This window comes from Stegodyphus dumicola, chromosome 8 (genome assembly GCF_044657685.1).
Source record: "Stegodyphus dumicola isolate Sdum_Otavi_A_Nest chromosome 8, ASM4465768v1".
NCBI classification, from domain to species: Eukaryota; Metazoa; Arthropoda; class Arachnida; order Araneae; family Eresidae; genus Stegodyphus; species Stegodyphus dumicola.
The window spans coordinates 147,102,453-147,127,833 of record NC_140775.1 but is presented as its reverse complement, the minus strand read 5'-3'; the positions used below and the strand labels follow the sequence as shown (position 1 = coordinate 147,127,833).

The 25,381-nt window shown below is 30.1% G+C and overlaps 1 protein-coding gene across 2 annotated transcripts in view; it reads right to left on the bottom strand.

The window, feature by feature from the left end:
• The window catches only part of LOC118186467 (EF-hand domain-containing family member C2-like), a 38,798-nt gene extending 14,861 nt beyond the window's left edge, over positions 1–23,937 (bottom strand). The window contains exons 1-6 of one of the 2 annotated variants that reach the window (XM_035356571.2): positions 23,849–23,937; positions 16,491–16,649; positions 8,706–8,838; positions 5,803–6,029; positions 2,805–3,056; positions 2,427–2,509 (exon numbers count right to left, since the gene is read on the bottom strand). In XM_035356571.2, the coding sequence (XP_035212462.1) occupies positions 2,427–2,509; positions 2,805–3,056; positions 5,803–6,029; positions 8,706–8,838; positions 16,491–16,649; positions 23,849–23,887 (893 nt within the window). In that variant the 5' untranslated portion in view covers positions 23,888–23,937. The remainder of the gene's footprint in view (positions 1–2,426; positions 2,510–2,804; positions 3,057–5,802; positions 6,030–8,705; positions 8,839–16,490; positions 16,650–23,848) is intronic. The other variant, XM_085822551.1, reaches the window with a different exon arrangement.
• Positions 23,938–25,381: the final 1,444 nt, after the last annotated feature.

Genomic DNA, 25,381 nt, shown 5'->3' with positions numbered 1-25,381 from the left:
TGTATGTGCTATTCTGAAAAACGCGCAAGGAGTTTGCGATTGTGCACTTTTTCCCAATTTTGCAGTTAATATTTGTCATGATTAAGCAGTTTTGTTACATAAAATTTCTAGCATAAGTGTAATTCGGCTAGTAGATTGTTGGAAAGTGTTCAGTAAATAAAAAGAAAAGAAACATGTCTTTACTTCGTGAAGACAAAATGGAGGGTTGCTGTAGCAGAGTTGGTCGCCAAATTTTCGCCAAAAAATCGCCAAGTTGCCATAATCCAAAGATCAACCCCTATTTGTTTTAACTGCAATAAATTAGACATTTATTGCATGACTTAGTTTTTTTTTACTTTTAGGCTGAACCAGAGTAGGAGGTTACAATAAATAAGATATTTCCTTTGAATAGTCCCAATAATAGTACATGACATACTACTGCTTTCCTATTGGATGGCATAAACCCTCCAATTGGCATTAAGTGAATAACGCCATAGAGGACCGGCAACAGGTGCATACTTGTCTAGATGTCTAGACTAGTTCAGTCACATTTAAAATATTATAGTGAGACATTGCATATTGCTCTGATGTAGTAAAGTGCATTCTGACATGGAGTCCCAGTTCTTATTTGTATACAAAATTAGCAGTGTTTAGTTTTTATTTATATATAAAATGAAACCTTTCCTTGTGTCTGCCTCTGCTAGTTCATGTCGTAAGTGTTTAAATAGCCCCGATCCATTTTATTATAGATGAGGTAGTTGTAAAATAAAGTAGTCATACTTTACTATCAGCTATATGCTCAGTGCTAGTTTTTGAAGAATTATCCTCTTTGGAAATGCAGGAATACAATTCTGATGAATACCTAATTGACCTCAACGACAAAGGTTTTGAAACTGAAGATGATTCTGTTCGTAAAAGATTTGACCAGCACTAGATCTGGGACTACCTAAAAATCTTTAGCATCAAGACTGCATGAAACTGACTGACTGACTGTTAGCATCAAGACTGCATGAAAAAAACTTGTTTGAAAAAGGAGCTAAGGTATCCTTCTTTCAATTAAGAGAAAGTGTATTTCTGCAATACTTTTGAAGTAATTATGCATTTGTGTATTGCCATAACTTACATGGTTTAATGGAAAAGTTGGGAATTTCAGCCTATGATGCAACTCATCGTATGCTGCGTCAAAGTTATTAACTAAAAAGCATGATATAATGGAAATACAACTGAAGAAATAAATATCAAATGATGAATCTGTCAGAAAAGCAGATGAGTTCCTCATGAAAACTTTCTTCTTGCATGGTTTAAGCATGATCTATTTAAAATTTTGGAATTGGTTATTAAGTGCTACAAGCATAGGACATTTTATCACAATCACATTTATACAAATTACTGCCTTTAAAATTACAAAGCGCCTATATTCAATTATTGTTAAGTAGTTCAATAATGAGTTGGGACTATATTCCCAACTAAAATCTCAATGCATGCTTCATGGCCATACCTTACTTAATAGGCACAGAATGAACTTAATAAATCTTTTCTGATCAGTAGCATAGCTAGGGTTTTCAGCGCCCGGGGACAACTGAAGATTTTGCGCCCCTTTCTCTGTGCCAAGAACGGAAAACATTTCATTCTAAAATTCCGTAACATCAGTTAGGCGCCCCCTGAATGCTGCGCCCGGGGACAGATGTCCCCCCTTGCCCCACCCTAGCTACGCCACTGTTTCTGATAGACACATGACTTAATTTTTGTGGTCGTTTTCCATTTAATCTTGAAATAAGTAAACAAGTGTACTTATCTTCTGTAACGGCATTGGCACTATTTGGGCTTAAGAAAGTGTGATTTGTTGCCAAATGTTACAAAAGCATACACAAAAAAAGAAATTGAATATAATAAACAATAATTATCTACACAGCCTAAGTTATTTAATATATACATATAGGAAGAATTTAATATAAGTTTGTAATTTATATAGTATTTAATTAAATAAATTGTAAAAATAATATTTTAAATAACGTAAACATAACAGAAAATTCATTTTGTACAACTATTTTTGTGGCCACAGTTCAGCAATAGCTCTTAATAATGCCTCAAATAATAAACATGCTGAAAATCACAGTGAACTTGGTGCCTGAACATTAAATCACTAAATGGTTGCTTGTCTAGCATATATTAATGGGACATTACTAACATATATTACTGGACTTTTCTAATGTATATGGGCATATTATGCCCATTTCCACAAATTTTCTCACTTGATAAAATCATTTTTATTGGAAAAAAATATAGCATCTATTTCATTTGATGGTAGATGAAAAATAGTTAGTATAATTAAATATTTGCAATGAAAAACAGCAATATTCTAAAAGCAAAAATTTTCACTAGCTGAAGAAATGTGAACTACGGGCAAAAAAATCATTAAAGCATAACAGGGTAGAAGAAATGCGCACCTGTAACTGTTTGTTTCTCGCCAATTCAGACACATGACAACATTAATATCCTTTGCGAAGACCGCTACAGAAGATATATGTACCTAAATCAGTATATAATTTAAAAAGCATGCCAACATACTTCTCTGTTCAAATGTTAATATAAATATAGCATAATTTGGTATTAATATTTCAAATATTTTCACAACAAATATAGTCTCCGAGTGATGGATATTGTCAAGATCAAAGGCAAAAAAAGAAATGCATCAAAAATAAATAAAAAAGTAGCTGAATTCTAAATTATGATTAATTACATATAAATTATTATAAGCCTTTTCAGCTTATTTTTTAATTATTTTTGTTACCACATTAAATAAATTTAAAAGGAAAAATATTAACCTTTGGAATTAGTGATGGTTTTAAGACAAGACGAGAGTCATAAGACCGCGAATCAAGTTCCCGATCTTCGATAATTTTGAATGTACCATCAGTAAGACTAACAAGGAGTATGATATATAATTTTTTGTCCTTTGGAACTTTGTTGTCTTCCCATATTCCATAGAAGCGAAGCATTTTGGGGTAGGTTTCAAGAAAGTGGGCTAATTTATAGGCCTTTTGAGTAGCTGTTCTTCGGCGAAAGTCTTTTTGTATCTGAAAGTGAACATATAAAGAAAATTGAATCTTCATTTATATAAAAGTAGACTTTTTCTTCACTGATAAATATTGTTACGTAGAAAAAAAAAATAATATTTTTCATTTAACTTTTATCTCTTTAAAGCTGACTCCTTGGTGCCGCGACAAAAAAAAAAAAAAAACTTCTCTAAACTACTAAAGTTGTACATACAATAATCAAAACTTTTAAATCTAAGAGACATCAAAGAAAGATATCCCCCCTGGTGTTTTGGTAGAATCACGATTAATTGACAAAAACAAAATTCGAAAATGCACTTCCACAACAAAATCTTTAACACGCTATCTCTCACTAAATTAAAACTAATTTATATCTCCAACCTGAAAACATAAATTCCAATACAAAATCTAGAGATAGCCTTAAACCTTTAACCTTTCAAATACCACACAGATCTCTTCAAACACCGGGGAAAGATACAAACTCACAATTAAGAAGTTTACTCAACATAATCAAAATAAATTCTGTAAACAGATCGTATAGTCTCCAACATTAAAATTGATTTTTTTTTTTTACTACCGCAATATAATTACCCAGGTTCGGTTGAAAAACCATGTTTCCGTTAGGATCACATGGGTGACCTACAGTAGACCACAATTAATACACACACAAAAAAAAAACATACAATATTAAAGATAATAAACACATTTATTGAAAATTCCCACACATTATAACTTAAGATAGCTGGCCAGACTACCCCTACAAAATCTTTTAAAGTTACTCATTGGCTCAAACAACACTAAAATTAAAAATTTAGCCAATCTTAAGGAAACTTGGACTCCCCTTCACCAATTAAAAGAAAGCTAATAAATAGCCACTGAAATTCTCAGAAATTCAGAACTTTCAACAAGATGACAGATCCTTCTTTCCCACGCAACAGAAGAATGTTTCCAACCTATAACTCTGTCAAAAATCGCTGCCCCTTAGAACTATTCGCCTCTGAACGAGAAAAACACGTGTTTTCAACCCCCGCGAAAAAAGGGGAAAATGCAGCTGGACAGTGACCTCTAACCTCCAAACAAGCCTACGCGTGAGAAACGGAAATACAACCGCGCCCTTTTAACTGTAACACATATTCTGCCAAACTTAAGGGAGCTTTGCCGTAAAGTTTAACAATATTAAATATTATACATTAATTTAAAATAAGCTCAATACAAATTCATTAAACACAGTAAAATAATATAATAACTAAGAATACAATATGCACTGTAAAATAACACGCAATAATTATACACAACAAAAAATACATAAGAATTTTCCATAACAATATTAAATAATTAGAAACATACACAAAAATAAATAAATAAGTTCCATTTTTCATAACATTGCAGAATTATTTAAAGATTAAAAATTTAAAAAAATCAGTGTTCATTTTAATAACACATTTTAATAACATTTAATAACATTTTAATAACACATTTAATAACACACATTTTAACAACAAATAAATAAATTTATTTGCTTGAAACAGAAAAAGGGAAAGAAATAATATGAATGTTTTGAAAAATTAAGTTACAGAACATACTACATCATGAATTTAAATTTCAGTTAAAGCAGAAAAGAATTTTACTCCTTTAAAGAATAAAATCCTCACATCGCTATTTTTAACAGTATGTGCTTTCATTAAAAAGAATTATTTCCTACATCGTTAAACCCTTTTCTAGAAATACAGAAATTTGCGGTTGATCTTATCTTTTTCAACTTAAAAACCAACTTCAATATATAGTTTGCTGCATATTTTAGATTTTCTTTTCAGTTTTTAATTTGCTGATATAAACAGGATTGGCTGTAAAGTAAAATGCTTAATAATTTCTTTTTGCAACAGGGGATTTTTTTCCTTCAAGAAGAGTTGGACTATATCTTCTCATATAGTCCAACTGCACTATTGATTTGATTTCTGCACTTCATCTTATCCATATTTTCCCCTTGTTGTTTTCGGATTGGATTTCAATTTATTGGATTATGCCTATTTGCAAACAGGGAAGAATGTGTTAGCAGGAGATTTATTAAGGGAAACTGGCTTATATTCATATTATACATGAGGAAAACCACAAAATGTTCATGTAACTGATCCTTTGCTGAGATTTCAACCCACGTCAAACTACCTCTGTTCAGTGGTTGTATCTGCTAGTGAGCTGCTGTTTCTTGAGCATAAATAGTATTTTAAACTCGTGACATGATTTTGAAAAAAGAAAATATGTCAAAATTCTGTTCTGAAGCAAAGTTTGCAAAAATTCTCAATTCAAAATTATCAAAATCTTATCCAAAGCTTTATTTAGGTTTTATGATCATATTCACTTTATTATAAAATGAAAGAAAAGTTATAATTCTACAATAAGAATGATAGAGAACATGCCTTAGTTCTTTGCATGAATGTGCTGCCATCTGAATTTGTTAATGTCTTTCAATATAAGTTATGCTTTGCTTAAATTACAACTAGAAACCAGTTATTAATTATGAAAATATAATGAATTGATTTTCAATAAACTGGAATTAATATCACATTTTTAGTACTAAAAAGATAATTATTACTGGAATACAAAAAATAATGAAAATGTGTAAAATTTAATGACAGTTAGAAAGTAAGTTATATAAGTAGAGAAATGAAAAAAAAAAAAAAAAAAAATACAAAACATAAACAGTAATTAATGCTGATAACAAACTAAAAGTATATATACAATATTTATGAAATTCAAAGAAAATCTATACCTCACTCTCAGGCAGTAAATGAGAAAATTCAGCAATAGGTGTTTTCAGTTTGAAACCCGTGTTTGTTAAAAATTCGTTTGTGAAGGAGTCACAATTAATCAATGTATATTTATTTCCATAAATTTCTAGGCATGTTCCAATATTAAAATCTTGAATTGTATAAAATGTATCATTCTTCCAAACATTAGTAATTGTCTTTTTTAATTTTTGTCTTGTAATCAAGCAACCTGCAAGAGAGAAAATTGGATATATTTTTTTTTCATTCAACTTGTGTATTGATTGCAAGATTATATCAAAACCTCAGACTTTTCCTTTACACATAAAAACAGTTATTTTTGCACTAAAAATATTTCTTATAAATCTGGAATAGCAATGTATGTCATAAACATAAAAATTTGATTCTTTACTTCTAATTAAAATAAACTAATTGTTTGAAAAAACAATTGGCTAATCTTCCCAGAACAATGATGCAGTTATTAAGTTTTAGGATATTTGGTTAATTTTTTATACATGTTAGTGGATTGAATTGCTCTTGTATAGAAATTATTTACTTCTATACAGTACGTACAGATGTCATACAAAAAAAAATTGTCTAATTGGATTCAGGAATGGTCAAAATGGATATTCTATTGAAATATGATACCCAAAATTTTTCGCAGATACAATATTTCCTTTACTTTGTACAAGGAAGCAAAAATGAAAAAACATATAATGTAATTCTGTAAAATATTAAATGTTTATAATTAAATATATCATGATTTAAATGCATTTTTATTTAAATCAATCAGATTAAAAAGTAAAAAAAAATCATACTTTTTTTAAATATGTATGTACTACTTCTACTGTTACTAGAATGGAGCAGCATAATGCTATGTGTAGTATTGCTAAGTTGCATAGATGCAAAATGTAGGGTAGTGTATAATGTAAAGTTTGAAAAATACTGGAAAGCTGCTATTTAAGATGTTGAAACTGCTCAACTAATTTGAATATACTTTCACTAACTTATTTTGAAAATATAAGTCGTTCCCATATAAATATTAGTAGCTCCCACACTGCTGTTTTCAAAAGGGTTTTTTTTTTTTTTTTTTTTTTTTTTTTAATAAGTATTGTTCCTATCACTGTTTGAAGTATTACTGTTCACTGTTGAAATATTGTATTGTTCCTATCACTGTAACATGAGGATTATATTTTTAAGTAACATCTATTTTGCAATAAAAATGAAACAAACAATTTAAAATAAATAAATAAAATAAAATCTGAAAGCTTTCAGATTTTATATTATGCCCAAATAGGCCATTTTTTTACATACATGTACATTAAGACACAATAACATGCCGAACAAATACTAATTCAGAAGTCAAGCAACAAAAATCAGTTTCATACATGTACATGTTTCGAAATCATTTGGGTTAACACCACATTGTGCTAAAAATATTTATTAACAGCATATCTTTAGAATTTCTGATAAACAGTCTTGCATGTTGGAGATAAAAATGTTTTATTTTCTACAGCATTGTCAATGCTTGCTTTGAATCTATTAAAATTTGACAAAATATTAAATAGACAATAAAACAAATTCTAAATTTGGGCTTCCAGGTGCCCATTTTTGAGTGCATTCGAAATTTGATGAATCTAGGTACCGTTGTTTTTTTCACAGTGCGAGAAACATACATACATTCATGTAGATTATTCATTATTTACTTTCTTTAAATACATACACGATGATAATATTAGGTGGCAACAATTTGAAAAGTGATTCGGACATTTTAAGACTAGCCCTTTTGAGCTAATACCCATTTGGGCTAAATACTCATCTGTTTTCTGAATGTATGCCTATTTTTGTATGTAATTTCACTGTCGCTTTAAACAAATATCATAACAAACATTCCTTTGTAACCATACAATTGAGTTTTTGGATTTCTTTCTCATAGAACTCTACCATCTGTGTTTTGATCTTCCTTGAACAATCTCACTCATTTTGGCCCATTATTGTTACTCACTGCATTGTTATTATATACACTTCATATATCTAAAAATGAATATCTGCAACTGTCACATTTATTGTTTTTAAGAACCGAATGACTGATCATATTACATACTCCTATTGTAATTCACTGCATTGCTATTATACCCTTCACATATCTAGCAATGGATATCTGCAACTGTCATAATTATTGCTGTTATTAAGAACCAGACGACTAGCCATATTACATAGTCTGTGAGGTGTTTGATTTTCCTAAATATTTTAATCTTAAACTATGAAGCATACAGAGCGATGCTGTGAATGCAAGTACCATTTAATTATGTAAAAAAAAATGCTGGGAACCTGTGCATGTAGTTATACTCATGTGTACAATATTTTAAAGAGTATTCACATATTGACCTTACTTAAAATATTAACTAACATTTTGTGTGAGTATTTATAACATATATATATATATATATATATATACACTCATACAAAGTCACTGTAACAGCTAACAAAAATATTCGAAGTTAATACTAGGATAATTTTCATTAAAAAATATATTCATTCAGAATTATTCTTCTACTGATTTGAAATTTGGTTTTATTGATTCCTTTCAAAATTTTAAATTGCATTACTTAAAAAGGTATTAAAATAGTTTAAAAGTAAATCCAATGTTTTGAAAAATGCATAAAAATATTAATAAAATATAGTAATATTAATAATTATGAGAATACTTACAATACCAGATTAATAAAAATTCTTAAAATATGGCATATTTATTTTTCAGTTTTAAATACTTCATTATATTTTGATCAAATTAGATAAAATATCTTATGATACATTCTATGAATTTGTACAAATTTAAAACATCTAAAATCTTTTATATTTATAAATAAATATAATATTTTTGTATTTATATGCATGTAATACATACCCTTGTCTTGATTAATTTTCTTTAACTTTGGATCATAAATCTTAATGGAACCATCTTCCAAGTAATAAAGCACTTTGCATGTTTTATATTCACCAGTAGTACTATCTTTATAATAAGCATCAAAACAGAGTTTCTGTATATTAATAATATAACAAAAAATTATTTTAAATTTTTAAATAGTATTCCAAACTAAATTTTGTATATAAAATAAAATCATGAATAATACTGCAGTTGAAATATTAACATGTTTAAGAAGTTCCACATAAAAAAGCAGAAAAGATGATATATTTAACTAATGTAAAGAAGTACAAAGTAAAAAAAGGGCATTAAAATACTTTGCATTTAAAAGAAATTGTGGATTATAAATGAGTATAGTTGAAACCTCCTATAACAAACTTCAAGAGACTGGGAATTTGGTTTGCTATATCGAAACCGGCAAGAAAAAGTAAATTGTCTCAAAAAAATATGAAAAAGAATAACAAAAAATACTGATGAATACACTAACTTAAGATATGTGTGGTTACAAAGAGAAGTTTCAATAACATTCATAAAGAGTATTCTATTGGTTTGAAACATAAGTAATGGCCGTTTATGTTGTGTTTAAAATTACGTGGTAAAAATAAAATATTATTAGCATAATGTTTTGTGTTATACGAAAGAGAATCTTTCCCTCTGCAAGATGGTATATTTGATTTTTTTGCCTGAGCTAATTTTTATTATTTTTCAGATCATTAAATTGGAGTGTCAAGTCGATAAAAATAAGCATTTTCAACACCTTCTTTTTGTGTTTACTCGAGGCACCAATGCTGCAGAAGCTGCCTGAGAGATTTGTTTGCGAGTATGGAGAAGGTGCAATGCCTGAGCGCAAGAAATTGGTTTGTCAAATTAAAAAATGGAAATTTCAACCTCAAAGACGCTGCTTGTTCCTTACGACCAAATGAGTTTGATGAAAAGCATCTCATTCAACTTCTGCACGAAGACATGCATCAAACCACTCGAGAATTAGTCGAACGAACGGGTTGTAGCCGAATGACTAAAGTTCGACATCTTGGGTCTATAGAAGTCCTCCAAAAACTCAAATATTATTGAATAAGTTTTTTTTTTTTTTTTTGTTGAAATAAAAATTTTTAAATTAAAAAAACGGCCATTACTTGTGTTTCAACCCAATATGTCTTTCAAAAGACCTAAAAAAGAATGAAGAAACCCCATTTGGAGGACTGAATTTTAATAGCATTTATATTCCTCCCCCCCCCAAAAAAAATAATAAGGTTAAAAAAAATTTCTTTTCTAAAACATAATCAACTCATAAGTTTCAATCATAAAATTCACTACTTCCTCTTTCTCTAAATAGTAAACATTTCAAAACTTCCATAATTAAATAATAGCCTTGAACAGAACTCTGTCTGACAACTCAGTCAAAGAATTTGAATGACATCAAAGAACCCACTTTTGGTCTTTGGTTTAATGGTTATATATACCATATGGTGCTTAATGCTATGTAGTTAATAGCCACATATGGTGTCATGATGCCTAATATTTACGTATTGTGTTCTCATTCTTCTAGATTAGGTGTCGCATATGTTTTGCATAGTCTTAAGTTTTAAAGTCACAGTTTAAAAAAAAAAAAAAAAAAGTTAAAAGTTTTAAAGTCCAGTTGGGAAGATAGATGCCACATAAGGTTGCAGCTACTCTGCAGTTATTTTCAGATAGTCCGCAGCTTTTATGCTCTGTTCACCACAACTAAGGGTCGCAGAACTGCCCATGAGAACCTTCCCCAAAATATAATACCACCACCGCCACCAGCATGTATATGACCTGCTGTACAAGACAAAGCAACTGTTCACTTGGAAGACCTGCTATACACAGTGGAGGAGCAAGTGCTTGCCCAAGACCATCGACATGATGAATGAGAAATCATGATTTATCCAACCAGGCAATTGTCTTCCACTTTTCCATGGTTCAGTCTCTATGTTCCCAGGCTCACTGTAGGTATAGTTGACAGTGATGCATGGTCAACAGACGCACATGAGCAGAACATTTTCTGTGCAGTCCCATATCCAATAGTGCCCATTGAACTGTGTGTTCTGAAAAACACTGCACTTGGACCTGCATTGTACTGTCAGCCGAGTCACAGTCTGATGTCGATTTTGCTGTATCAAGCCAGTCTCTGACATCCTTTTTCTTTGATGTTATGTGGAGGTCCAACACCTTGGCATCTACTGCTGGTTTCACCATCATTTATCCACTTTGCATAAGTACTAACAATGGCAGTTCATGAACAACCTACCAGTCATGCAGTTTCAGAGATACTCATTCCAAGTCTTCTTGCCATTACAATCTGCCCTTTATCAAATTTGTTTCAATCAGCAGTCTTTCCTATTATTTTCAAAAGTAAGTACAAGAATGATTCCTTACCTTCTCCAGCAGCAATTAAATACCATTCTCACTTAATCACAAGCCCTCCATATCATCAAAATAGATGAGTTCAGTGAAAAATGTGGTTATGGTCATAATGTTCTGGCTCGTCAGTGAAACTTGGAATTACAACAGGTTCCCACAAAAAATGAAAATAATATATAATAATAATTATATAATAATTATTGCACATATAATAAATATATAATAATTATTGCACATATAAGTTGGTTGCTTGAGGAAAATATAAAGAGAAAATCTTCATTCTCCATTACTAGTCTATTTATCTTATATATTCTCAATCTCATTTTTTAATAATATTTAATCGAAAATGGAAAAAAATATAAAACTGTGATAAACCATTTTTTGATACTTCCTTCTTATAGCAAACCTCAAGATTGAATTGCTAATCAATCAAAATATCTCGCCAAAATCTCACCATGTATTTGCCATACCTCATTACATGTTACATCTCGGTTGATTATTGATTAAATTTTGGGAGCTGCTATAATAAGGAAGTACCCATTTTTTCATATGGTTCTTTTAATTTTTCGTATGATTTTTTGTACATGCTTTTAATATAGAGTACAAAAAAAACTGATGATTTAGCACATATGCTACTAGGGTAAGTATCCAAAATTTCACCAGAAACCAACTAACAACAACATATACCTGACCATGCGCTATTGCATGATTGCATTTAATAAGATGATAATACTGCACTAATGCATGATCAGTAATGAACCTGTTAGTGGTTTTATTTAAATATATAATTTTGCCTGTTATAGTACTATAACATGGCATTTTATTCATTTTGAATATCCAGATGAAATTTTTTTATTATTATTACTTTTTTACTCTTGCTAAGCAAATGTTTAAGTGATCATGCATCAGTTGTTCGGTTGTAAAAATTTACCGTTTCATTTTGTTATAGAACAGTTATTATATCCCATTCCTAGTACTTTTCCATTAAATCCATAACCCTTGCAACTTTTTTTTTTTTTTTTTTTTTTACATCTGATTTATTTGCTTTGCTTTACCCCACCAACACCTGTAGTTGATTCTGTGACATGGAATTTGCTTTAAGAGATGAAGAAACAGCTATACTGTTTCATCAAGAAAGAGATCTCTTTGCAAAGAGAGACTGTTTTTCAAATAACCACTTCATTAAATTAAAATGTGACTTAAAGCTAAAATAGCTATGCTGAACTTCACTCCTGCTGGGAAAAAAAAAAAAAAAAAAGGTGTTTGAACATAACATGGTTTGTTGGATCACACATTCCTTTTGTTACTGCTGTATAATCCATTTACTTATAATGTCAAGAGTTAGTGTCTATTGAAATTTAAGAATCAAAGCTTATTTTAAATGAACAACAGCACATCAGTTAAATGGAATAATTACATAAGAGAAGTGTTTGCTAATTCCTCATTTTCTTATCTTAATGCCAAAATTGTTGGAATCAACAAAATTGTAGATAGAAATTGATGAAAACTTTTAACAAAAAAGAAAATAAGGTACTCTCTTGATTATCCACAATCCCTCTAAAAAGGATTCACAAGGCAATGTACTATGTCACCAAAATGTATTTATGTGAAAACCAGGGTCAACCCTCTGCAACCTTTGCCAGTTCTAAATTCTGTTGCCTTCTTAAATTCTAAAAATTTTGTTATCCTTAAATTTTTCTGCTCGGTACTTCTCTAAATTATTCAACTTTTCTTATCACTAAATTTTAGTGTCCAGTGCAACCAAATCAGCCTGGTGGCAATCCAGGTATGTGTATGTGCACAGCTGATTACTGGCTTCATAACCAATCATCATTTTTCTTAACAGTATTTATTTCTGTTACATATCAGTACATTTTTTTTTTTTTTTTTTTTTTTATAATGGTGGACTGTGGGGCTTGCCAGCTGATGGAATAAAAAGAATTGCATTTTCTCAGAAATATGATGTTTTGTCCAACAGTAAAGATTACAAAAATTGAAGCTGTACTTCATAGCAAAAATTCCTTGAAGCTTAAACAGTCAAAATTTGTGCCCTAATGCCAAATTTGTAAAATTCTCTGATTTTTTTTAGCATCAGATCACTGTGTACATGGAAGGGATGACAATGTATGCAGTGCTAAGTTGTGCATGATACTAAGTTTCTGCAATTTTCAAATATTTTTTAAGCTAAAACAGATCGCTATGTACATGGGCAGAACAATGTAAAAAAGAAGTGTTTTTATTGTATATGTTTCTTGCATTTTTAATTTTGTTAATTGGCTGTTGTTTTATGTAATTCTTAATGCACCATCGTATTTGAAAATGGTTTATATCTTTTGCATCTTAGCCTGATGAAAAATTAGTTGCTAATGGTTTGTGACTTTTCAGAAGAAGAAGAATCAGAATGTTCTGAAAAAAATAACATAGGCCTCGTTTTTAAGGATTTTGTCTGGAAATTAAAGAATGTTCTTTTTTGCTATTCCCAGTCATTCCATTTCATCTGGTTTCAAGCCAAAAGCATAGAAATTAAAGAAGCCAAGATGTGCCAATATGACATGAAAAATTCCTGTTATAACTGAAATGGAAAAGTATTAAATTCTTCTATGAAATGGAAAGGGTGAAAAAAGAGGCTGTTGAGATTTAAATCAAGCCCAGTACTATAATTAGTAAATAAAATATTCACTAATTATAGTACTTTAATTGTATTACAAATTATTAAGCAGGGGGAAAACTTATATATATTTCATTTTCTGTGTTTAATTACCAAACAATAATATTTTTATTTATTCAAAAATAAAAGCATCAAAAGTAATACAGATAAATTATCAAACAGAAAAAAAAAAAAAAAAAAAAAAATGGAACTTATATTATCCCATCAACCATGAAACTGTCTCTAATGTGATTTACTGCGAGTAATGGATAAGCAGTACGTCATAACATCTACACTTTTCATTTGATGTAACCCAATTGATTCTCTCTCTCTTTTCTTTTTTTTAAATATGAATTAAGGGCTCTACTCTTATTTGCACCCTAAGATCACCAAATGTGGCGATATGTGTTCTGCGTTGGTTTTTGGTGTGATTGCGTGTTATATGGCAACCTTTTTGGAGCTATTTAATTGCTCGTTGGTTCGTGTCGTGCGTGTTTTGAAATGGCCTATGTTGCAATGAGAGACGTGGTTGCAATAGGGTCTGGGAGATTATTTTTAGTGGCTGTACATGATAGAAGTAAGAAAACGCTAATGCAGTGTATTAAAGAATGGATTGAGAGCCTTGTACAACTATTTTTTCAAATGGCTGGAAATCTTACAAGGATTTAGGAAAAGAAAGTTTTGAACATTTATTTGTGAACCATAGTATGAATTTTCTAGATAGTGTGTCTGGCTGTCATATAAATACGATAGTGATTATGTGGCGGCATATTAAATGCGGTATGAAATTGGTATTTATGCTGTTCTAAAAAGTATTCATTCATGGTAAGTGCATTTTATCTTATTCTTGTTCTTATTTTGGAGAATGTTATGTTCATTGTTTTTTTAGTATGAATTTCTGTCGTTATTGTTGTTTTTTGAATTGTTTGAAATTTATTTTAGTTTATTTTGTTGATTAGTGCCTAGTGCCTAGATTGTGCAATTCGTAGATGTTTTTTAAAGTTGAAACAGAACGCTGTGTACATGGTATTCTTTGAAATTTATTGCTGTTATGTTAATTTATTAAAGCAAGGTGTGCATAGTTCGTAGATTTGTTCATTGCCTAGATTGTGCAATTGGTAGATGATTTTTTTAAAGTTTAAACAGGATGCTGTGTACATGGTATTCTTTGAAATTGATTGTTGTTATATTGATTTATTAAAGCGAGGTGCGCGTAGTTCGTAAATTTATTCGTTGCCTAGATCCTGGTTTTTTTTTTTTTTTTTTTTTTTTTTTAAAGTTAAAATATATTGCTGTGTGCATGGATTCTTGTCAAATATTTTTGGTTAGAAACTTTACGTTTTTGCTATCTAAATTTTTTGTTTCAGATTTTTAGCTTAAATTGTGTGTTCAAAACGTGTTTTTTGCATGTGCGAAAATCGCATTTTTGGAGACATTTTAGGCTTAAAGTTCGAAATGTAGATAAAAAAAAATTTAGATTGTAATATGGCAGCGTGAAGTTTCTCGCCGCATTTGGCGACCTAAGGGTGCATATAAGAGTAGTTCCGAATTAAGTGTTATTGTTGTATTTTTTTCCTTCCATTTTGAGAAAAAAAAGGGTTCGTGGACAGTAGAATCACATTCATGATTAAACACAGTTTCATTTACAGCTGGTCAAGAGAATAAACATCTGTTGGATGTGCTAAAATACATCTAGATATGGCTGACAAAACAACAGTTCGTAACAGTAACAAATTGGCAAAATCACTTGTGGGAAGTTTGTACTCATAGCATTGTAAACAGAACTTCCAGTAAGATCGAACAGTCTAACAAAATAGAAAGCAATGAAAGCTTGCTTATGAAATGCCCAAAAAAAAAGGGAGGTTGAATATTTCTGCAGCAGTGGCTGTTTAGCAGATTGTGCAGAGAGAGTGGCAGATGTTTTATTGTAAGAGTTGCAGATAGAAGTGCGGCTTAGAATTCTGCAGGAATGACTGGCACGCTTTTGCAGTAATCTCCATCAGCCTTATTGATTTGACAGTAGTCAACTTTCATAGTCAATGGGCTAAAATATAAGTGTCAAAAAATTAATTAATCCAGAGATCAAACTGAATCTTCTTACCCTATTTCTTTGTTCTTTACCTATATGCTATCAAGACTGTTGCTATTTGGTGATTAATTATATTATCTATACTGATTATATCTAGTTATACTCATGTTTAATTTTTAATCCTAATTATTGATTTTTATAGAACATATTTAATATCTCTCTGGAGCTGATAAAAATACCTTTCTATTTTTATCAGGTTTCATTATATAGATAAAGAACAAAAGAAAGGATTTTTCTATGGAGATAATGCACATGATGGTGATATTTTTGTATCAAAGAAATACTATGGTTTAAAATTCTTGAGAATACTTATTTCATGGCAATGTGAATCATAATTCACCTGAAAATTTTAGAATTGCTAAATACTGGTTACAATATTTTTTATTTCAAACCCCCATTCTGGACATAGTAGTGGCATAATTTCTCATCATTAATATAGTCGTGCACCCATGCTTATCATTTGGTAAAGTTCAAATTCTTAGATCTTGCACCCTTCCAAGATTTTTTTTGACAAAATATTAGACTGTTATATAATATATGATAAGGCCTTGTCATCATATATAAGAAAATATAAAAGTAGTTCTAAATAAAATTCCTTTGCTATTTATGTTCAGTACTTTCAATTAGAATTGCAGTTTATTATACATACATTTTCTGTAAATTTTTTTCCAAAAAGACAATCATGTGTTGGCTCACTTTGACATGTAACTGATTCATTGTATCCTTCATTTTTTTCCATTCGGATTCCATTAAATACAAAAAGTTTTTGGCTTTTCTTAAAATCTCTTCCACGCTGTAAGCTAACATCCTAAAAATAATAAACAAATTCACTGATTTAGTTGAAATAGTACATCCTAAATTAGTCTGACTTAAATAAAGCAAATGAGATACAATATTCAATAAGTGGCCAAATGTCAAGAGGAATAATCAAGATTTCACATCTGATCACAAGTGAAAAAATGTCACAGATGGTGTATAATTCAAAAACTGATAAATTACTGTAAATAATCTTTAGGAAAGAGCATTTCATTTTATAATTGTTATTGGCACTCTTCTGTTATCAGGACCATATTCAGAAATGTATGTATGTATGCATGTGTGTATGCACTTATATGTGTGCATGTATACACAAACATACATGCGTACATACATATATACATTCAAACATGAACATATATATACATGCATACACAGAAACATTTCTGAATTCGGTCCCGATAACTGATGAGTACCTTATTATTTAATAGTAGTATCATATAATGTCCAGAAAGAGCTGATAAGGAAAAATGTGATATAAATTGTCTTTTTGAATGACTGATTTATTCTGAAATTTAAATACTGGATTAACCAGTATGAAACTAAAATAAATTCTAGATAAATTCTATAAAACAAAGCACAAAAAAAAAAAAAAAAAAAAAAAAAAGACAAAAATTTTAATAAAATTTCATACCATCCAAAATGGTTTATTTTTAAAAGAAATTTTTTGGCTGGAATATTGGCTCATACAACAATATGGGTAAAATACTACCATTCATCTGACAGTTATGTTTGGGAAATGAAAATGAAAGAAAATATTTTATTTTGTTACAATTTTATTATGCAAATTCTTTTCTTAAGCTTAAATTAGAATTTCATTTAATATCATTTGTAAAAAAATTAATATGATTTAATGAAACTGTGGGTTTCAGACATTTTAAAAACCATTATGTTGTTTCTAATTATTTAAACTGGAACAGATTATATGGTACATATATTCCTCACAGAACAACAAAATCGCATCAAAACAAAACAATTAAAAAATGAGTAGCTCATTTGCAAATACAGTCAAAAGTCGTTAATCCGGACTCGTCGGGACTTCGGCGATTCCGGATTATCGATTTTTCCGGATTATAGATCATCAGTTTAAATCTCGTATGATGGCATGCAGAAATTCTAAAATTAAAAATATGAAACCGTAATTTATGAAATAAAGAACAATTATGATCTAAAGGGTATCAAAATTTACAAAAAAAAAAAAAAAAAAAAAAAAAGCTTAATATTTATTTGTTTACTTTATTAAACATTTCTTTCAATGTAAGTTGTTTAAGTTGCTTCGTTTTATGTGATAATACTTTCTCCTTAATTCTATAAACAGACATAATTTCTTGTTGAGTTACAAAGTTCCGCTGTTCAAGTCCCGTTAATTGCTGTGCCGAGAATACCGACTAACTTGTCAATCGAAATTTTTTCGTTTTCACTAACCTCTCTGTCACATTCTTCATGTCTTTATCCATCTTTTGGAGCAATTCCACTTTTTATTTGTTGGACATCGAAACATACTTTCGTTTTGTAGATCCTTTGGAAGTTCCAGCATCGGAAATTCTATTTGACATAATCGAAATTTCAAGTTTACTTTTATAAAATTGCTCTTACAATCTGCAAAAAATAATAAGCGGGATCCAATTCGAAGATTAAGGAACAACGCAATCATTAACATTAACTGAAATAGATAATTTTAGCTTACACCGTCCGTTATACCGAAGAATCTGTAAGGATCCTTAGAGATTCTTTGGTTATACATTAAACGCGCAGGCGAAAACGTATTCTGCACTTGCGCACACGCATATGCGCAGTAGTCAAGGTCTTACGCGCACGCGTAAAACGCCTGTGCGCATGTGCCAAAGCGGCGCATGCGCAGAAAGTTTTTAGCTTTGAGGTCCGGATTATGGGTGTTCGAATTAACGACTTTTGACTGTATTAGGTAATCCCATCTTTTGCAGGCATAAAGATTTTAAATCTACATTGCATTACATTTTAAAAGACTAAAAACATTCTTTGCCAGATACAAAAATCACTCTTATCTGACGAAACACTAAACAAACAAACTTGATTCGGCCAAATATCGCATAATACGTACTCAAAGCAAAATAAAGTTCCTTGAAATGAGAAGTTGAGATAGATAATTTCCAACAGCTGGAGTTATTTGGCAGTTTCACGAGCATGGGCATCATTTCTGTTTACTGATACAGGATATATTTTCAGTTTTTGAGAATGAAATATATTGTAGATTTAGAGGTCACTTGTTTGATAAAAAAAAAATTAACTGTCATTTGATGAGAAATCAGTACCAAAAGGTGACTAGTATTTTTATGTCTGCCATATGTAATAAATTAAATTTTACGTAATTAGCAACAGCATGATGGGGAAATTTAATAAATCTTACCAACAATGCATTTAGAATTAAAAAAATCATGAAAAAAGTTATCAATTTTCAGTATTTTTCATAGATTAGACTAAATCAAACTCGGATTTAAGCTTAGAAAAGAATACTGCACAATCAAGTTCTAAAAACTTATTTTTTAATTCTTATCTCCGGGAGTTATTTGATAATAACAAAATCACATAGTATAAATTGTACTTAACTTTCTATTTAAGAATGTTGAAACTGAGGATGGGGATGATCAGAAAACATCAAATTCAGTTCAACAAAATACATAAAACTAAAATTATATGAAGAGATAAATGAAAGAAATAATTTATAAAATGTTATATCTTTATAAAAAATCCTTTTAAAACTTTAAATTGAACTTAAAGTTTATATATATATATATATGTGTGTGTAAGATATAAAATATGTAAATCAAAATTTGAATATTGTTATAATGAATATTAAGAAATACTAAAAATTTAAAAAATTGAATAACTGTAATAAGATTTACACAAGGACAAGTAATGTAATTGAAAAGTAAAATTCATGGAAAAATTACTTTGGAATTATGGTATAAGTAATTGTATAATGTATAAGTGGTAAATAATTGTATGTAAAGATAGAGTATGCTAAAAGAGCACTGGTTCAAAAACAGAGGCCTGTTTTTACCTCTATACAATTGATCCTTTTACTCTCCTCATACAAATAAATATTGAAGGCTTCCACTTCATGGAAAATGCAATTTTTTCACATAGAATTATTATTATATAATGGATTGTGGTTGCGTTTTTTTTTTTTTTTTTATTTATTTATTATTTATTTATTTAATGGAATGTTTACTGCAATTCACAAAAGCCAGTTATCTTATAGTATAAGGAACAGAAGCCTTTTCAAGCAACTGCTTGTGGATCGCTTGGGCCCTGGTGACGAACACAACAGTCAGCCAAAATGGATATGTTTGTATTTGGAGAAAGCTGTTAGGTCTTCTAGTTTTGTTTAAAATAAGAAAATTAGAAATGTAAAGATAACAATATTGTCACCATGTGGACTTTCCAAAAACAAGAACTTTAAAATTGGACTTAAAATTTTAATAGGTCTCTAAAATATTATCAAAATTTATATTGTGCAATAATTTAAATAATTATTTTGGTCAAAATTTTATAACTTGTATTTTCCAACTTATGTTTCTCTTCATTTTCTACTGCTTTAGTATTTTTCCCTCTCAAAAGGCTTCTCTGTTTAAATCTTTTTCTCTTTGAAGGTGGTAGTGGGAGGGGGGCAAATAAATAAGATATAAAATATATAAATTAAAATTATAATTTAAATTAGTAATAGCTCCATAATTCTTTATTTTATTTTGAATACCTTCCCTTCCTGTTCTAAAAGTAGAAATTATTTAAAATAACTTTTACTGGACTGTGTCTTTTAAAAATTAATCTGCATCATGCATCTTATATAACGTGTAGCACTGCGGATATCTTTTCTGCTATCAGATTAAAGAAACTTTTGACCATATATCTTATGCTTTGCTGAATGCATACTTACTTTACACAGGCCACTCATCTCTTTGCTTCATCCGTTGTCTAAAAAGCTGAAAAGCTATACAAAATTGTGGGGTGCTTATTACACTGATGATGATGTGTGAAAAAGAATATATGTATCCAAAATTAGTTATTCGGCAAAAAATTATGTCTTGCCTTCAGACACATCTATCTGCAAGTGTCATTATATCTATGCAATAAACCTCGCTTTTGCATTTATCACCCAATCATCAAGATAATTTACAGATATACATCAAGATAATTTACAGATATACACAGACACACATAAAGCTTGTATATGATTTAGATATACACAAGGGCTATCTGCCTAAGGAGATCGATTTTATGAAAGGCTTTCAAAGGGAAACTAGTGTGCATTTATTAATTGGTAATATTTTAACAGTAGTAATGATGCTTATGTACATTTTTATAAAAACAGGCAAATCATTAAAATTCATTAATGTAACATATTTTAACAATATATTTTTTTTAAAACATTTTCTGCAATAATTTTTTATTTAAGGGTGCAATATCAATTAAATTTTAACTGATTACTTGTAAATAATTATCTGTAGTTCATTATAATTAAATATGGAGATTGTGGAGACCATTAGGTTTTTTTTTTTCAGAGCAGCACATATGAAAAAGCAGTTGTGCCTTTGGTGGGATTAAAACTGTGGCTCTTCTAGTTGTTAGCTGAATAACCTAATTACTTACATCATATATGAAAGGGATGTAATAATTCTTTATATTTTTTCCAATTAAAGGGCAATTGAGAAAAGGCATGAGACTGAGTTCCAAATCCAAATGAGTTATCGTCCATTACTTTTTAGTTCAAGCCCCACTACAGAGACCATTAGCTCTTTCATAGCAAGAAATGTAAAAAATCAGTCATATGCCTGCTGGAATTTGAACCACTGATCTTCTACTTGCTAGCTAGATGTACCACAAGAATATATACATTAGAAATCAACAATTATTTACATAGTTGCTTCTACTTAAATTTTTTTTATCTATGTTATCAACGAGATTATTTCATTTATGTTACCTATAGACAAAAGTGGGAAACAAAGCAATTTTTTTATGGCACAGTCACAATTAATAATATTCAAATCATGAATTTTTATTTCATTCCATATAGAGAGGCTGTTTACACATTTTTAGAAGGATTTTGAGGCGATCTAATGAATGCCTAAAATTTAAAGAGTATTTTTTAAATGTTAGATCTGATAGCCTTTTCTCTGCTCTATAAGTCTGCATTGTGATTTCCATGACAGAAGGGCTTTTCATAAAATTTCCAGGATTTTCATTACTTCCAAGAGTCTATCAATTGGCTCAAAAACAGCTCTTTTCTAAAGACTAGAAGGCACAATAGTCCGTAAATGAAACATCAGAAGAATTCACAGGATTATGTGAAAAGGTATATATGCAATACCTGTATCAGTCTTCATTTTTTCAAGAAATGCAGAAGTACTTTTTAAAGTATCACTCATTGTATTTTCTTGATGTAGTTTCACACTTTGCTTTGAGATAAAGCAGTGGTTTTCAAACTGTGTCAAACAAAGTCAAGTCAAACCCTAGGGTTCCAAAAGTCAAAATAAATATTCAAAAGGAAAATTATAAAGCACTCACTCTAGTTGACTAGTGTTTATTAGCTAAAAAATATAAAAATGCATTTACTTATAGATTAGATTAAAAATAACATATGGCCATCATATGTCAGAAAGAATGATGTGCAATACTTTGCAAGATTAAACAGTTTTCTAATGGAAAATTAATTGAATTTAGCCAACAGTGTTAAAAATTATGCAATAGAGCACATTTCTCAGATGAAAAATACTAAAAAAGAATACTTCCCATTAAAAAAAACTGGATAAAAAATTTGTTTGAATATAATGATAAATCAGGAGACTTGTAAATCTTAATAAAATTTTTTTTGGTTGTTAATTTTTTTTTTTTTTTTTTTTTTTTTTTTTGTTTGTTTGTTTTGTGTGTGTGTGAGAGAGAGAGAGTCTTGGTTTATAATTTTATTTATTGTCAATACAACTGCATTTAAAAACTACAATTGATTTCCGCGTCGGCAGACTTTCTCTTGTTACCAATAGTTCAACTTTAGAAACATTAGAAACAATACATACCATTTTGATGGTTTTCCCTTTTTGATCAATAATATTACTTTTGCACTCAGAAATTTTAATACTATGCATTTGACAAGATCTTTGAATTATGATATATTTCTCTTCTGAAAGAGCAAAAGCATATCCTTAAATCCACAGCTTGTTTATAGGCAATATTTTGAAAGAAGGGTAAATTTAAAAATAGCCGACAATATTTCTCATTTCAAACAATTCGGTGTTGCCATTTGCTTCCTTTTTTAATTCTTTATCAAAACATTCCAAAAATGTGTAAACACCCTCTGTATTTTTTTAAATGATTAATAAATTTCAAACCATACATTTTATCCAGCATCTATAATTCATCTGGTTTTATCTGCACTATCTGATTAATGTAGATCCCCTTCATAACTGTATCTTATAACACTAATATTTTTATTGCAGCTAATTTAATAATATTCACTACTCACAAACTTTCACAATAATATCCTGGTACTTTTATGAAGCTCTGTTTTTAAGTCAAAACTAGCAACCTATCTAAAGGTATTGACATTTTGTATAGTAAGAAAAGGAAGACTTGGATTTATTAGATTGTGACAAAGCACATGCCTTTATGGAACATATTTTAAAGGAAACTGGCTTTTATTTATGTTACATACGAAGAAAACTACTGAAAACTCGCATACAGCTAGCCGTTTGCTGGGATTTTAAGCTGTGTTGAACTACCAGTTTTCACTGGCCTTTTCTGCAGGTCTGATCCTAGCGGGGGCAAGGTGATTATCAGTTAAAAAATTTTAAACGTAAGGTTTGTAAAAAATGCGTCTAATTTCAATTTGCACGTGAGCAGCCGTATTAAAATTGCAGAAAGGCATCGAGACTGCCTTTCTGCTCTGTCGCTGGTGGATACAAAAGAAAGACAAACTGAAATTTAACTATGTATATTTCTTCCACACTAAATCTCAAAATAAAGCTATAACAAAGCAACAAACGTAATTTCTTTTCACAATTAACATAAGTGACATTATATATGCAAAAATAACGAAATATTTATCAATTTTCGAAGACTATTGAATTACTTTGATTCAAATAGCCGCACAGTATCAACATAAGAAAATATATCAAATTATTTATATCTATCAATATTTGATTAAAAAAAATAGTTTACATTAAGGAGTGGATATCTGGGAACAGAATATAGATACATTTTAGTAATGAATTTCAGCTACGGGAAACCGAGCCTGAAAAGCTGTTTACGATTAAAAACTACGTCGCCTAGCAACCGTACGATAGAAAAATGTGAGTGGAGTAGTTTCCCAGTTACCTTCGTTATGTTGTTTTCCTCAAAATGTTCTCAGGGTTCAGCGCTTTCGCCATACCTTTTTAATATATATACGCAAGACATCCCTAAAGGTCCTTCTGTTAATCTTGCACTCTTTGTCGATAACACCGCTATACTTACTAAAGCCTGCAAAGCAATCGTCGTAAGAAACCAACTTCAAAACTATCTCATAAAACTGGAAAAATGGCTCACCCTATGGAAGATTAAAATAAACACTGATAAAGCCAAAGCAATGATTAAGCGAAGCATGAACTATTACCCTCTATCTCCTGAAATATTTATTGAAGAAATAGACTGGATTAATGAAATCAAATATCTTGAAGTCACCCTGGATCAAAAATTTACTTTCAGAACCCACTTCCGTTCAGTAACACAAAAATTTAAAATCACCTCTGCTACTATGCAACCACTTCTTGGTAGAAGAAGCAATTTATCTACAACAAACAAATTAATTTTATATCGCTCCATACTTCGTCCAGCCCTTCTTTATGCAGCTCCGATCTAGGGCCATGCAGCTAAAACCAATCTAAAACAATTGCAAGTACTACAAAATAAAATTTTACGAGAAATTATCAGTGCTCCTTCGTATATTCCAAACACTTACATTCACAGAGACTTACAAATAGAGCCTATGCAAGACTATATTAAACGCTTAGCGGTCAACATCTTTTACACTGTACAATCCTAAAATAATAGCCCTATTAGGACTCTCAGACACCCAAGAGAAAAACATCGGTACCCCGCTGACATCCTACACACCTAACAACAGTAACCGCAATTGAATCATTAACGCTTAATTGCGGTAATTAATTTGCGGTTTACACCCGCTGCTCCATCTTGTAACGTCACTGATTTCAAGCCCCGTCCCCATTCGCCGTCGCTATCGCGGACAATAGTCTCCCTTCCCCACCTCCTACTACACTATTTTTTCGTTTTTCCCTAGATTGCTTATCAGAAGCCTAGTAAAAAAAAATGTTTCTACATCTTGACACTCGAGAATATAATACGATCTTCGTCGTTGTTCAAAATGTTTACTTGATCTTCTTTAGACGAATAATAAATAATTTAAAACTGCTGTTTAGCTAGATGACTATGAGAGGTACTTAGAAGCTAGTGCAGTGGTCTGAAACTCAAATTGCATGCGGACAGAATATATAATCTAAAAGCAACTGACGGGTCAGATTTTTTTTTTTTTTTTTTTACAAAATGAAAACTTTTATTAACAAAATAAGAAAATATTAAGTAATTTTTTAATTTGCTTACGAAATATTTATCAAAGCATACGTAAACAACAATAATAAAGCTCAATCCTAGACGACACTGCACAAATCAAAATGTTGTTTACTCATCTTAGGCTTA